General features: G+C 36.9%; 1 protein-coding gene across 9 annotated transcripts in view; it reads left to right on the top strand.

The window, feature by feature from the left end:
* Window positions 1–16,862, top strand: part of RIMS1 (regulating synaptic membrane exocytosis 1) — a 412,074-nt gene that overhangs the window by 79,581 nt on the left and 315,631 nt on the right. For all 9 annotated transcript variants that reach the window (XM_069067040.1, XM_069067036.1, XM_069067039.1 and 6 more), the window contains exons 2-3: window positions 9,895–10,232; window positions 13,610–14,478. In XM_069067040.1, coding sequence (XP_068923141.1) covers window positions 9,898–10,232; window positions 13,610–14,478 — 1,204 coding nt within the window. In that variant the 5' untranslated portion in view covers window positions 9,895–9,897. The remainder of the gene's footprint in view (window positions 1–9,894; window positions 10,233–13,609; window positions 14,479–16,862) is intronic.

The raw sequence follows: 16,862 nt of genomic DNA, 5'->3' as shown, positions 1-16,862 counted from the left end.
GTTATAGAACTGAAAAACCTCTCAGATGCAGTATTTTGAAATGATGCTTTGGGACCATAATCTCATACAAGTCCTTTCCCTTCTACTGTCAGTCACATTAAAATCTGCCTTTTGCTTTCACTAAAATTTCTTCTATACTATCTTAGATAAGAGATTTAAGCTTTCTGGCCTCAGTTTCCATAGCAATAAACTAAAAGTATAGTCTCTTCCATTTCTAAAATATTTCTGTTCACCTTAACAGCTCAACTTTCTCAAAAAATTTAATCTTAACTAAAAGACTGAATCCTCAGTAATCACCCTTCTCTTCCCATAAAGTTTGACTTTACTTCCTCTACTCTAATAAAATTGCTCTTAAAGTTTGTCAACGGACTCCCTATTACAAAATCCAACGAGATTACTCAGAATTTTTCTTCTTCCTTTCTTTGAGACTGTGTGTCTATGTGCATGTGTGTATATGTATATACATGTATATATGTGTGTATGTGTGCATATCTATATATGTATATTATATGTGTGTATCACCTTCTGTTTCTGCATTTTCTCTCCTCTCTGGGTTCCTGTAACACCATACAGATAGTTTCCTATCTCTCTCTCTGTGTCTTTCTGTCTCTGTCTCTATATCTCTGTCTCTGTATCTCTGTCTCTCTCTTGCTGTTCCTTGTTTGTCTACTTTGCTGGACCCTGGTCCTCTTCCATGCTCTTTAAGTGTCTTCCAGAATTCTGTCCTTTATTGGGTTCTCTTGTTCTACTATCTCTCCTGTGACAGCCTTATACTTCGTGCTCTACCCAAACTTCAAAATCACTATCTCCAGTCTGTATTTCTCTCTGGTGTTCCAAACCCACATCTGCTCCATGTTCCTACAGAACATCTATGCCCAGGCAGCACTACCAACTCAAGTGTCCTAAAATCCAGTTTGTAATCTTTCAAAACACATTCTTCTCTGCAACGATTTAACCATTTTTCCAGTAACATCCAGTTTCTGATGTTTTAATCTTTAATATTTATTATCTTTGACTCTTTTCTTTCCCTTAGCCCACCTCTAATAAGTTGCCAAGTCCTGTATTTGCACTCCATAGTATCTCTCACATTTCTTCCTTCATTTTTATTTGTACCATTGCCCCAGTACTAGCCCATATAGTCACCTCCCTCAGTTATTATTATTGCCTCCTATCTCATCTTCCTATTTCTTTCTTTTTTGCTTTTGGATGGCAGTTGGGGTTAAGTGACTTGCCCAAGGTCACACGGCTACTTTTTGTGTTAAGTGTCTGAGGCTGGATTTGAACTCAGGTCCTCCTGACTCCAGGGCCAGTGCTCTATTCACTGTGCCACCTAGCCAACCCAGTCATCTTCCTATTTCTCCCGACTTCAATGTATCCTTCACACCTTCCCTGGGTTACTCTTCCTTCTGGATAGCTCAAACCATTTATTGACCTCCAAAGAAAAGCATTTTTCCCGGCATTAAGATCATTCACAAACCAGGTCCACCCTACTTTTCCCACTACTCTGATGCAAATTTTATACTTCAGCCACAGTGGTCTATTTGTCAAAAGCCTTTGTAGAAAACCTCTCCTCTTCCCATCTATACTCTCATTGAAGGCACCTCTATCCTACCAATTACAAAGGCTCACAGCCTGTCATATTGACTCATATCATCTTAGCATATTTTTATGTATTCTATGTGTTATATGCTGTTTTTAGTCTATAAGCTATTTGAAAACAGAACCACATCCAATATAAACTGTTTCTCTTCCAGCTCCTATCAAAGGTACATAATAGTGTAATTGAATTAAATTTCATCAGTAATTTTGCTACTAATTAGAGCTGATATAGATTTTTTTCCATGGTGAGTTCTCCATCACCAGAAGTTTTTAAGTAAAAGCAACAAGATGAAATCTTTTCAGAGATTATGAAGATGCAGTTCCTACATTGAGTAGGGAATATGACCTCCCAAGCTTATTCCAGCTCTCAGATCCTATGATTCCATGACTTGACTCACTCAAGGGCCCTCTGGAAGGGAGTGGCAGAGTAAGAACTAGGGATGCTATGCATGCAGATGTTGCCATTTTGTCCCCTCCTATTTATAAAACAATTTCATCTGAGCAGGCTTTTCATGGAACATTTTCAGTAAACTAAGTAAAAACAAAACAAAAGTCCAACATTTAAGCAACACTGTTGGCATGGAATTGGACAGGCTTTATTGACTCAATGGAATGTGTTGATGACAGAAACAAGCTTTTTCTGTCAACTCTGTAGGGAATATCTTCCTGTAGCAGATCGTTTTTAAAGGCTCTTTTGCAGCTTTTTAAGACTGTTTGTGCAAAGTTGTCTCCTTTGCTAATAGGGTTCTCTTGATTCCCTAGAAACTGATTCACTTTAGAAATAATCATTAAGGCAGGTTATTGAATAAAAGCACACCATCAGCACATTACTATATTTTGTCCTTCTCTGACTATATATATATATATATATATATCATTGCTAACCTTGGTTCACCACTTCCATCCAAGTTGTAAAATCATTTGTTTTTCTCTAATGCTGATTACTTAAGGAATACTTTATGAAAAGGGAAAAAATGTGAAAGAGTAAACCTTTTTGTCTTAAACAACAAGAGTTGAGCTATAGAAAACTTTCCTTCTCTCTTTTCACTAATATAGATTGAGTAGGTAGAGATATTATCACTACTTCAGGAAGGTAGAAAATTGATGGATTATGAGTCAGAGGATTTGGGTTCAAATCATGGCTTGGCTATTTACTACCTATGATCTTGGGAAAGGCACAACAACTCTCTAGTTCTCTCTTTTTTAGAGGCAGCAAGGTAGGGCAATGAGTTCAATTCTAAATTCAATTCTGACTTCAGATACTTACTAGCTGTGTGATCCTGGGAAAGTCACTTAATCTCTGCTTGTCTCAGTTTTTTCATCTGTAGAATGGGGATAATAATAAAGCAACTATTTCCCAGAGCTATTGAGTTAATATTTGTAAAGGGCCTGGCACATTGTAGGTGCTGAATTAATGCTTGTTTTCTTCCTTTTTTTTTTCTTTACCAAATGAGAGGATCAGTCTAGATGGTCTCTCAGTTTCCTCCTAGCTCTAAATCTGTGTTCCTATGACCTCCAATACTATTCACATGAAGAAGAAACATCTATAAATGCATAAACAAATGCTATAGTCTGTAAAACTTCATTCACAAAACATTCTTCATCTTCGTTTAGTTCCAATATACATTGGCTCATCGGTTTAGTGCAAGAAGGGGCATTAGGGATCATCAAATCCAAGTCACTCATTTAAAATAAAAGAAGCAAAGCACAGAAATTTAACCAGGATTATATTACACCTCGAGGGCAGCGAGATTGTTCAGAGGATAGAGCATTGAGCCTGGAGTCAGGAAGACCTGAGTTCAAATCTGACCTTAGACATCAGCTCTGTGACTGTGGACAAGTCATTTAACCCTGTTTGCCTCAGTTTCCTTATCTGTAAAATGAGCTGGAGAAGAAAATGGCAAACCACTCCAGTATCTTTTTCAAGAAAACCTCAAAAGGAGTTGTGAAGAATCAGACAACTGAAATAAATGAACAACAGCAAAACTGTAGGGAACCTCAGAGATGTTTTAATCTGAACTTATCATACAGATGAGAAAATGGTGCATCAGAGAAATGAAGTGATCTTTCCAAAGTCATACAACCAGGTAATTTCAGAGTAGGAAGGAGAAATCAGGCCCTCTGATTCACTGTTCAGTGTTCTTATCCCATTCAACCTCTAAAACTTGTGAATGGGCTGTCCACATTTGCCAAGGGAATAAAGGAATGCTTCAGCATTTTGTATGGTGCTGCAGATTTTTCCTCCTTTTGCCATATGAAAGACATATTTCTCTTAAGCACATGCTATTTCCTTCATAGGGCTTTTTGTATACATGGACAGCATGTGATAATCACCATGTTTATTTCTCTAAAAAATTTCCTGCTTCTTGAATGGTTTATCTTGTGGTCACAGTGTCAGATTATAGATCTAGAACTTGAAGGGGAACTCTAGTCCCCTCTTTTATGCAGGAGGAACCTGGGGTTCAGACAAATGAAATTATTTGTCTAAGGTCATACAGGTCACACATGTAAGAAGCAGGATTTGAACCCAGGTCCTCTGACTCCAAATCTCATGCCCTTTTGGGAAAGAAAGGAAGGAAAACAAAACAAAAACAAACCACAAATAATGGAGCCAAAGGTTAGAAGAAAAACTTCATTTATTTATTTATTTTTTATTTTCCTGATGCATAGCTTGGAGCTGCAGAAGCCATATTCGCTCACTGTAATCTTTCATCAGTGCGTGTGCTGGGCTGCCTAACATCTGTGGATTGTTAAGATAAGTTATTACGCAGACCTGCTTTAGTTTAGATTAGTTTGGAACACATCCCAGGATATTCAATCAGGATGTAATTCCTGCAGGCTGCTAGACTGCTTGCTCCACATCGTTCTCCCAAAATGTTTTTTGATCAACAGTCTTCTTGTCGAAATAGTTGTCACCTCAGCTGCTTTTCAAGTCTTCAAGAAAAATCTCTGTCAAGTAATCCTTTTGGACTGACCATGGCTAAAGGAAAGCCCTAGCCAATAATAGGTAAAAACTATAAAGGGAATCCTAAATAGATGTGTTAAACTTGCTTCTCTGTGAGTATTGTTCTTGTCTCCTTCCATGTGGGTGGTATTTGAAAGAATGTGACAGAATATCATATACTTTTTTATTTTATAGTCTATGCGAGTGATTTCTTGGTTTTTGATGGTGGGCTTGATCTTTTTCAATGTGATTTCTGTAACTAAAGAGAAGGTTGGGTAAATACAGGTATAAAGTTTTCACAAAAGAGGATTTTCATGATTAAAAAATATTCTTATGTTTTATTTAAACAGAAAAAGATGATAGACTTTGTAGTCATTTTCAAATATTTTTCTAGTTGCAAAAATATAAGACATGAGATGATTGGACATGTATGATATTTACATTGAAATTTGTGTGAGAAATTAATTAACTTATGCAAGTGAAGGCATATTTCAAGCACAGTATTAGTCAACAGTCATTTTAAGAAATTGCAATTCCATTTTATCCATCTACCTTCTAGTATCAGAGCAAGGCAAAATTTTGTTGTAAATAGAATTAAAATTATATTTATTACATAGTTTTCCATTCAATGTTATAGGATACTATATTTATTACGTAGTTTTCCATTCAATGTTATAGGTTACTCTCCAATAGATGTGTTACTATAATCAGTAATGGTACATATTGGTAAAAGCTTTGTGCATCTTCAAATTATTTACATAGTCAAGTATTGATTACATTTTTAAAAATTATCATGACCTCCTAATAGCACAGAAATGAATTAATCATTAAGAAAATGGTTGTCATTGAAATCATGGTAAAAAAAAATAATCAGTCTTGATATGTGGGGAGAGATATTTTAAAATCTCCTCTTATCCCCACTTTCCTATCAATATCTCTTAGGTTTCTGTTTTCTGGTTTTCCTCTCCTATATGAAAAATAAATGTCTATTTTTATAACTGTAGTAGAAATATATATTTGTCATGAGTTTGCCTCTGAATTCCTAGAAAAAGAAATATGTTCAGTCGATTATACTTAAATGTTGCCTTTCAGAAAGGATTAGTGAAAGCAGTGGTTTAAAGAACATTTATTTTTGTTGGTATAATGACAAATTATAAAATAGCATCATGTTAAATAGCTATCTACATAATGCAAAAAGTACAAAAGTGTACTCCTACATTCTCTCCAGCTACTAGAATCCTGTCACCATTACCACTTGTTTGTCAAAGGAAACAAGAAGTCTCAAGAAATCTGTCATGATGTATGTACATATTGGACCTTCCCCCACCTATGCTCAGGTCTTCTGAACAGATAGGGCTCTTTCCTTCTTCTATCCAGAATCCTGAGCTGAGAACATTTCCCCTGTTAATGTCCAACTCAATGTCTCTATTTTAATCAACCGAGACTTTTGAATGACCTTAATTCATTAAACAGGAGAGCTGTTGATATGTAGCACAGTTGGGAAATAGCTATCTTTCCCTTATTTGGTCAGCAATTTAAATGGAAGCAGCTATACTACATAAAACCTAAATTATGATATAGGTTTTATGGGATGAGCAGCTCATCTTTTTGGGCATCTCAGTAAATGAGAATACTCTTATATTTATCATGGTTTACTGTATATATGTGATATATAGTCCTTGAATTAGATCTTTTTCAGCCTCCTCCCCCCCCACATATATTTTTAATAGGGGGAGCTGAAGGAGATATATAAAGCTTTTGCAATATTCTGATTCTAACAGCTAGATTCCATTTCCTTAGGACCTTAGTTTTCTTGATGTGGTTATTCTTGTGTAAAAAAGCAACAATCTGCATCCTATATCATCTAACTCTCCAAATAATATACCTATATACACACACACACATATATATTTAAAGCATATGACATGTCTTCCTATCTTCGTTCCTACTCTCTACCTCAAATGTACCTTTTTTCCTATCCTTTTCACATTTAAAATCACATTTATTCCTTCCCCCGCTAGCTTTAGAATTCTTTGTTTTGCCACATTCTATTCTTTCTGATTTAATATCTTCATTATTTTCTTCATATGCTAATATATTACCTTCAGTATCCCATTTGTATTTTCCCTTTGGGATTTTATTGTTCTAGAATAAATCTAGGAAACTTGAATCTCAAACTTTAAGTTAGTCGGACTTTTTTTTTTTAAATCATGTGCATGTGCATGTGTATAGATACATGGATAGATGCATATGCATTATAAAATACATGCAAATTTATAATATTATGCATAGTACCTTGTGAGCTTCTAAGGTAAATATAATTAATTGAGTTATTAGAGGATGACTAATCTTGTGAACTATTAATTTTAGTTTGGTTTGGATTGAATTTGATAACAATCTTATTGTCATTCATCACCTTATCACCTACTAGAGGTTGACAATTCTGAGGACATTATCTCCCCATAAAATATTAGGAAAAGAATTGTAATATGACAGAGGAATATACTAGTAGTACACTTTGGCATCAGAAAGACCTGGATTTAAATCTCGCCTCAGGTGTATGACCATGGTGAGAGATTTATTGTCTCTGAGCCACAGTTTTATCATCTATAAAATGGGAGTAATAATTGCACCAACCTCACAGGATTATTGTTAGACTCAAATGTGATAACGTATATAAAGTGTTTCACAAACATCAAAACTCTATATAAAAGTGTGCTATTATTATTTCCATGAAAGTCAGTACAGTTTCCAAAGGTGATGAAACTGTATTTGGGGGAAGAACTTGGTATAGTCTAAGAACATTAATTCTGCGACATGGAGGCTTTGCCTATTGACAGAACTGCTGAATGAAGAATATGGGTGCTGATAACATGTGGGGTGCTGTTGTTGCCTTGGCATGCCTGCTTAAGGCAGCCATAGTCTTTGCTGAATACTTTGAAAGTCAGGGTAACTGAAATAAGAAGGTAAACTGCCTTCCATCTATACGCAGAGAAATACATAGCTTTCATTATTCCTCCCATGTTCAGAGGAGAGGGAGAATAGGATTACTGAATTATAGGATTCATATATAGATTATAGATATATATGAATTATAGGATTCATATATAGATTATATACATATGTATATATATATATGAATTATAGGATTTATATATAGATTATAGGATTACTGAAAGCTGGTTTAAAAAAAAGTTCTCGTTTATTTCCAACTTAAATTAAGTAATGTGAAGGAATCCTGGTGTTTGGGTAGACAGACATGAGTAAATTGGCCTCAGGTTTATTGCATACTTAAGTAGTTACTTGGAAAATGGCATTAGATACCATAAAACATTCCTTGTGGTCAATTAAAAAGGAAAATAGATAAATGGAAAATTAAAGGAAAATGTGCAGATTCCCCTTTTGGTTTTTGCACTACCATTTTTTTTTATGTGATACCATTTCCTGGTAGGCTTGACCTGCAATTTCTTTTGTGTAAGGAACTCTCAAATGAGGAAATTCCCTCAACCAATTCTGCTTGGTTCTCTCTCTGCAATTTGCAATCTTAAAGAATTTCCTAGAGTATTGCTCAGGATCATGTGACCAGTATATTTCAGAGATAAGTCTTAAACCTCAATCTTCTTGATTTCTCCATTGGCTCTGTCCACTAAACAATGGTGCCCCACCTTATGACTTTGATTAACACTGAAAAAAAAATAAAGAAGTTGAGTGTAAAAGAAAAAGATCAAAACTTTAGAATTGTAAAAGATCTCAGAAATCATCTGGTCTCATGCCCTCATTTTACAGATGTGGAAACCAAGACCCAAAGAGGTATTGCCTAAAGACAGAGCTTTTAGAGTTTTTCATTCACAGATAAACAAATGAAGACCTGACCTCAAATTTGACCTCAGTCAGTAACTAGTTATTTGACCCTGGCAAAGCACTTAACCTCTGTTTGCCTCACTTTCCTCATTTATAAAATGGGGATAATAATGTTATCTGGTTTCCAGCATTCTTGTGAGGATTAAATAAGATAATAATCATAAAGTGCTTAGCACAGAGCCTTCACATGGTAAGTGCTGTATAAATGTTAAAAAAAATGAGTAGTAGTTAGCATTTATGTAGAACTTTAAGATTTACAAAATGTATTACAAATAGTATCTCATTCTATCTTCACAATAATCCTGGGAAGTAGGCATTATTATCATTATCTCCATTTTACAGATGAAGAAACCAAGGCAGGCAGCAGCAGTTACATGACTTAACCTAATGTCACACAACTACTAAATGGCTGAAGCCAGAGTTGAATTCTGGCCTTTCTGATTCTAGGTCCAGTGTTCTCTCCATTGTCTCACCCCTTTCTTTGTTTCCCCAAATCTACCCAAGCTCCCAGCATTTGCAGGCTCTCTGACAGTTGGGGTATTTTCTGGATGGAGACCATGACACCAGGATTTGAATTAGAGTCTTTCTGGCTCCAGTTCCAATGTTGCATCCCACACTCTAACCTCTAAGCACCAAATATCAGGTCTCTTCCTAATGTCTCTTCCTAGTCTAAAGCTAATGAATTACCTCAGTTTTCTTTAGCACACATTCACAGGAAACCAAAGACTGTAGAAAATAACCTATGGGTATAGAAATGAACTAAGAGGAAATTCCAATAGCCTTAAAGATGGAAAAAGTCTGAAAAATCATCTTGGCCAATCCCTTTCTTTTATGTCTAAATAAGCCAAGGCCCAGACACTTGCCCAGCAGATCCAGGCAAGCTGTTGGTTCTAACTAGCACATGTCCCACTTGAGAAAGTCCCATTTTCTCAACAAATTTAGAAGGGCTTTTGTGGATAGAAAGCTTTCTAATTTCTCTTGAAATCAAATAATATTATTCAGAAAGTATGACACTTATCTCTTATTCCCTAACAAATATCTATATCTACATAAGGGAGAGAGAGTGAAAGGGGAGGTGAGGGGGGCAATGTAGTGGCAGTGTAGTATAATAGACAGCTGACCTCAGAATTTATATATCCTGGGTTCAAACCCTTCCTTTAATATTATTGGCCAAGTGACCCTTGCAAAGTCAGTTTAATTACTGTGTTGAAGGCAGCTTTCAAATTAACATTCATTCATTAAGTACCTACTATGTAACTGGCACTATGGTAGTGAAAATATAGTAAGTGAAACAATACCTACTTTCATGTATTTTACATTCTAAAAATATAGGTAGGATATCTGCTTTGGTTAAGGGAGTTTCCTTCCAAAAGCTTTATGCACCAGTGAAACCACAGGTCTCCAATAAATAAGGCTATCGATTTAAATGTATTTCCCTCTACAGATCGTGCATTACTCAGAGTGAATTTCTTCTTTCTTTTTTTAAACAGGTTATGTGGGTATGCAATTTATGTCGAAAGCAACAAGAGATCCTAACCAAGTCCGGAGCTTGGTTTTTTGGGAGTGGACCTCAGCCACCAAGTCAGGACGGGACACTCAGTGACACTGCTACGAGTGCAGGCTCCGAGGTACCTAGAGAAAAGAAAGCCAGGCTACAAGAACGATCGAGATCTCAGACCCCCTTAAGCACAGCAGCAGCCTCCCAGGAAACCACTCCTTCAGGGGTCCCATCAGAGAGAAGCAAAGGAACAGAATTGCCCCAGAAAGCCATGGGTCTGGAACAGAAACAGGCTTCATCAAGATCCAGAAGTGAACCCTCGAGAGAAAGGTAATCATCCTCAGCCCTGTTCTTTCTTTCTCTCCCTAGAGATCCCTGGCAGGGGCATAAGTAGAAAACCTTGACATTTTGGGGACCTGACTTGTAAAAGGTGGTAATTGTTATAAACCTTTGTGCATCCAAAAAACTGACTGTAGAGGTGAAGAGATGGGTGAGCATGAGCCCATTTATGGATAGATAATCATAAGAATCCCTGCAGACAAGGAGAATGGGAGATTCACAAAGATGTCAGAGGTGAAATTTGAACCCAGAACCTTTGAATCTAGAGTCAATATTCTTCCCACTGTATTTAACCTCAGAGTATGTATGATTGGAAACGTATTTCATACTTGCTGTTGTTCAATTTTTTGTCATGTCTGACTCTTTGTGACCCCATTTGAGGTTTTCTTGATAAATATACTGGAGTGGTTTGCCATTTCCTTCTCTGGTTCATTTTACAAATGAGAAAACTGAGACAAACAGGGTTACATAACTTGCCCACAGTCATACATTTAATAAACATTTAGGATCTTATTTGAACTCAGGTCTTCCTGACTCCAGGGTTAGCATTCTATCTACTTCACCACCTAGCTGCGCCTTTCTTGTAGGCCTAAGCACAATATATAATCTTCACACACCTCCCGCTCCAGACAAATCCATAGAGTTTTAGTGTTGCATTTTTATACTTTTTTTTTGGAAGGGGGAAGGCAAGGCAATTGGGGTTAAGTGACTTGCCCAAGGTCACACAGCTAGTAAGTGTGTCAAGTGTCTCAGGCCAATGAACTCAGGTCCTCCTGACTTTAGGGTCTGTGCTCCTCACTTCTCCACCTAGCTGCCCCTATACTTATGTTTATACTTATTACCCTCTAGGTGGCACACTGTATAGCGCATTGAACTTGAAGTCAGGAAGACCCAAGTTGGAATCCTATCCCAGACACTCAGTTGCTGTGTGACCCTGGGCAAATCTATTTATCATGACTCAGATTCATAATTTGTAAAGTGGAAAAGATAATAGCACCAATTTTTCAAATGGATGCTGTGAAAAGTAAACAATCTAATATATGTGAAACACTTTACAAAACTTAAATCTCTATGTAAATTCTAGGTATTGTTATTACTACATTGATAACTTCTGACAGCTACTTTTGCCTCTTTTGCAATTTTTATAGATATTAGGTAGGTAAAATGTAAAGAACATTGGACCAAAAGTAATGAGACATGGGTTCTAACATTGGTACCAACCCAATTCATATAAATGTAATCTGACAGATGATATTGACAAACTGTATCGTGAAAAACTCATCCTTAAGTAAAGAAATTGGACAAGATGATCACTAAGGACAATTTTCATTTGGCAATTCGATGCTGTATGATAAAAATATGGGGACAGCATTAGCAACTTCATTTTAGATCTGAACATCTCCTATATGCTATGGTATAATATCATGTTATGTTGACAGTCTGTAAAGTACCAAGAAAATATGAATTAGGAATACTTGAATATTAATAAATTCACCCCAGGAATCTAGCTGATAGCCACTATACTAAATAATGTTTAAAAGGAATTTAAGACTATATCTGATTGTTTACTATCTCAGGGAGAAGGGAGGGAAAGATAGAATTTGGAACTCAAAACTTTAAAAAAATTATATGTTAAAATTTTTTAAACATGTAATTAGGGAAAATGTATTTTTTAAAGGAAGTTAAGGCTAAAATATTTGGGGAGAAAAGATAATAAACAACTCTAGAAACTTTGAGTGTGTTCATTCCTTTGGTTGCATAAACTAATGTGGAGAACTGTTTGTTCTTTTTTCCTACCTTCTCTTTCCCCCTTCAAAGTGTGGTGAGATAAATTAATTATTTTCAAATTGTTTTAGTGCTACAATAAGGAATTTCTATTAATAATAATGAGTAGAGGTGTGTATAGAGGACTGATCTTAGAACCAAGAAGATTTGGGTTCCAGTTCTCCCCATGACACACATTGACTATGTGACCCTGGGCAAATCACTTGAGCTCTCAGTACTTCAGACAACTCTCCAAGACCTTAAGTTGCATAGAAATTGCTGAACTGCTCTGGTAGAAGGGAGTTCTTTCCAGGAGGTTCCTATACTTGAAATCTTAATTCTAGATAAAAAAATAAATGATGTTTATACAGTATTTAATGTTTACAAACCTCTTTAAACACAGTTCCCTATTTTAACCTTATAGTAACTTTCTGAGGTAGGTGCTACTATCCCACCTATTTCACAGAACAGGGGGGGAAAAAGCTTATTTTCCCATAATCACAAAACTTCTGTCTCAGGGGATGTTTAAACTGAAATCTTCATGCCTTTAAGTTTCCTTCTCTATTACATGGAATTACCTAACCTAATGATAAATTAGGCTTCTGGTGTGAGCCCATTTGTATGAAAACATTCTTTGTTTATATTTTCCTGGGTAATTTGTAGTTGTTAATGCCGCCACATTGACATACATAGCAATATAGAGATGTTCACAGCTGAAATGAAGTAGACAATCATATCTGCTGCTTCTATCTTAGACCAGACATTTAAGATGGAAGAGTATTTAGTTATCATCTTGTCCAATCCCTTTGCTTCATTGATGAGATAAGCAGCACTCACAGATGTTAAATTATTTGCCAGATAGCACACAGATGGCTGGTGTCAGCACTGGGGTCAGAACCTCAATTTCCTGACTCACAACCCGCTCCATTTTGTGTTATATCACTTAGCTCAAATGTCTTGTCAAAAAGTATTTTTTGGTGTCTTGAATATTATAACACAGAGTTATTAGTAAAGTGATTCTAGATAGTCATTGAATTTATCAAAGAAATGTTTCAGTCAGTCCACAAACACTTAAGAGCTTACTGTATATACAAGGCATTGTGCTAAGTACTGTGTATACAAACAAAATCAGGCCCTGTCCTCAAAGACTTACATTCTAATGAGAGAGAGAGAGAGAAAACATGTAGGTAGGTAACCTTAGAAGAGAAGACTTAAGTGGCTGGGCAAAGGAGCAAAGGGCCCCTGCCAAATGTGACTCATTCAACAACTATTTATTACTCTTTTGATCTTATCCATGTAGACAATTTTGAAATGTTGAAATCATTCACAGTGGTAAAAAACATAAAACATGGTTCTGAGAAACACACTGGTGCAGTTGGCCCATGTCTGGAAAACAAGAACTCATTACAGAGCCTTAACCATGGCTCTACATCACCCACTTCTAAAACAAGATGTCATGTTCATTTATTGAATCACATCCTAATGTTCATCATGATGTGAATGCATTTATTTCATAGCCTAAGGGAGAAATGTTCGTGTGGTCTAGTTTTTGTGATTTAAGATTTTCTTCATTGTTCTTATTTTACTTTTTATATTTCTGGTAGGAAGAAGACTTCAGTGACTGCTGAGCAGAATGGCAAAGGGGGGCTGAAAAGCGAGCGTAAACGTGTGCCAAAATCCTCCCTCCAGCAAGGGGAGGGAGCAGTGGAGGAGAGGGACCGGAAAGAAAGGCGGGAAAGCAGAAGGCTGGAGAAGGGCCGCTCACAAGATTTGCCTGAAAAACATGAGGAGGGCAAAGGAGTGGAGGATGAGAAACAAAGGAAAGAAGAAGAGTATCAGACTCGATACCGAAGTGACCCTAACCTGGCGAGGTATCCCGTCAAGCCCCACCCGGAAGAGCAGCAGATGCGCATGCATGCCAAAGTCTCTAAAGCCCGCCATGAAAGGAGACATAGTGATGTGTCTTTGCCCCACACAGAGTTAGAAGAAGCCGAGGTGCCAGAGAACAAGTTAGGGAAACGGGCCCAGCCCTCTGGAACTCAGGATCGGAAATCCCTTTTGGAAACTCAGAGGTCATATTCCATAGAACGAACGGGTGATGTAAGAATATCTGTTTCTAAACAATTAACTAACCATAGCCCACCAGCTCCCAGGCACGGCCCTGTTCCAACAGAACACCCAGAGTCCAAGAACCAAGAGTCTTTCAAAAAGCAGAGTCGCCTGGATCCTAGCTCCGCTATTCTTATCAGGAAAGCAAAGAGGGAGAAAATGGAAACGATGCTGAGGAATGACTCTCTGAGCTCTGACCAGTCAGAGTCAGTAAGACCATCTCCGCGCAAGCCCCACAGAGCCAAGCGAGGGGGCAAGAAGAGACAGATGTCCGTCAGCAGTTCCGAGGAGGAAGGGGCCTCCACACCTGAGTACACCAGCTGTGAAGATGTGGAAATAGAAAGTGAAAGCGTCAGTGAAAAGGGTAAGTGAGGGGTAGATTGTGGAGTAATGTGGGGGAAACGGGAACGTGCACTGCTCTCATAGTCTTTGGACCCAGGAGCCAGGTTCTTAACTTGATGACCCCCAGCCTTCCACAATCGCGCTCTCAGGTTCTTACATTCAATTTGAGAACACCAAGGGTTCCAGATTTACAAGGTGGTCATCCATCATAACTCAAGGACAGTGTCTTGAAATTGAAGCTCTTTGAAATATTGGTTGTTGATTCACTTGCTTTTGATTGGAGAAGGGTGCTTCAGTTTTCAGTGAGCTTGAAGGGGGTGAATGTTTTAAACAACAGAAAAGTGTTGACTTCAGAGGTTTGACATGGCAGTCATAGAAAGCGACACTATTCCAATGAATCTTTCTCATAAAGCTTTGAGGAAATTATTGCCTCAAGAAAAAAATTGAAAGACTTTTAGTGGAAAAAAATCTCACAGAAATTGTGGTACAAAGATGACTGAACAAAGGAAAATCATATACACATGGATTTTCATATATGTATACATGTATGCATGTGCATATAGTCCATGTGTATACATGGATTCTCACATGGGTGTGCATATATTTGTGGGTGTGTGCATACATGGATGTGCATATGTATTAGTCTTCATATTCATATGTATGCATAGACATATGGAATATATGTGTACACAGATACAGGGATTTTCATGTGTATGTGTGGATATATGTGTGCAATACACTTCCACACGCAGATACATATAATTTTCACATGCACATAAACATGTCTTCATGAGGTGTACATGTGCATAAACAGTCTTTCATGTATGTACACATTAACACACATGTGTATGTGTCTTGTGTGTACATGGATACATATGTGTGGGTTTTCACATGTAGGTGTAACCATATGAGGAAATTTTCCTATATAAAACCTGCACACACATAATTGATTTTAATATATCTGCATATATAATATACACATTTCAGAAATGCTTTTATTAGTCATTTATTATAATTACTTAAGTCTTTCAAAATCAGTACTTCATTTTTATCAGTTGATTCCCATACTTTCAACTCCCCATATCTCCATCATTTGATTCATTTGATATATGTATGTGTGTATGTATATACACATATCTCGCTCAATAGATGTGTATATATCTATTAAAAAGCTGGGAACATCAATGAGATATTTGAAGGGAATATGTTGGGGGTGGGGGTATTGGTTGTTTTTGTTTGTTTTGAGGATAGACAGGAAATATGGCCATCTGACTACAGTAAAGTCATCCAAGCTTTCTTCTTAGAGGAACTAGTTGTGAAAAACATAAACAAAACAAACAAACAAACAAGAGCAAAAGTAGGATTTAAGGAAAAGAAAATGATAATGTTTCTGTGGGAGTGATCATTCCCTTTTTCAGTGTATGGACCATTTTGAGGGTGATTGAATAAATGGATGGATTGTTTATTAAGAAAATGTTTCAATATCATTAAAAACATGTTTCCTTTAATGAATGGAAGAACAGACTGCTGTTATATTCTATTCACAAAATGACTTGTCAGCACTGGATTGATAACTAGGAAACCCGTTTTCAAGGCCTGACTGCCAATAATGAGCTGTGTGACTTTGTATGAGTTGCATTGTCTCTGAGAACCTCAGTTTTCTTATCTGGAAAGTGAGCATTTGAACTAGATGGGTTTTAAGTTCCCTTCTAGATGAATGTAGTTCTATGATTTTGTCAATTAAAAGGCTGTCTCAGACTGGCCATGGTTTTGATTGAAGTGATAAAAATAAAGTTTTGCATTTTTTTTTAAATCAATCGGGGGTTAAGTAATTTGCTTAAGGTTACACGGCCAGTTATTTCTGGGCATGGTGCTAAGTATCTGAGCCCAGATTTGATCCCCAGGTCATCCCAACACTGGAGCCGGTGGTCTTACTCGCTGAGCCACCTGGCTGCCCCTAAGCAACTGGGGTTAAGTAACTTTTTCAAGGTTACACAGCCAGTTATTTCTGGGTGTGGTGCTAAGTGTCTGAGCCCGAATTCCATCCCCAGGTCATCCCAACACTGGAGCCGGTGCTCTTATTCGCTGTGCTACCTGGCTGCCCCAAGTTTTGCATTTTTTATTAATGAACACATGTTTATTTAGGGAAGTGTGTTTTTTCTGTATTATATAGATACATTTCTTTTACTGTAACTAGGCTGACTAATAGTAATGAGTGAATTAAAAAAGTTAACTTCTCTTTCCTCACACCAAATCAAATCTCCTTATGCTTAATATGAAAGAAGCTGTACACAAAAATGTAAAACCCTAACATTAGAAGTATATGTGTTTATTGAGAAAGGACATTCTATCATAATGTTTTTGCAACTCATATGAAGAGCAGTCATTCAGTGGAGCTCTTATGTA

This window comes from Petaurus breviceps, unplaced genomic scaffold, assembly GCF_028583685.1.
Source record: "Petaurus breviceps papuanus isolate PSGF00001 unplaced genomic scaffold, PetGlider_PUasm1.0 90734, whole genome shotgun sequence".
NCBI classification, from domain to species: domain Eukaryota; kingdom Metazoa; phylum Chordata; class Mammalia; order Diprotodontia; family Petauridae; genus Petaurus; species Petaurus breviceps.
Note: the sequence above shows the minus strand (reverse complement) of the source record. Positions and strands in the feature narration are given on the sequence as shown.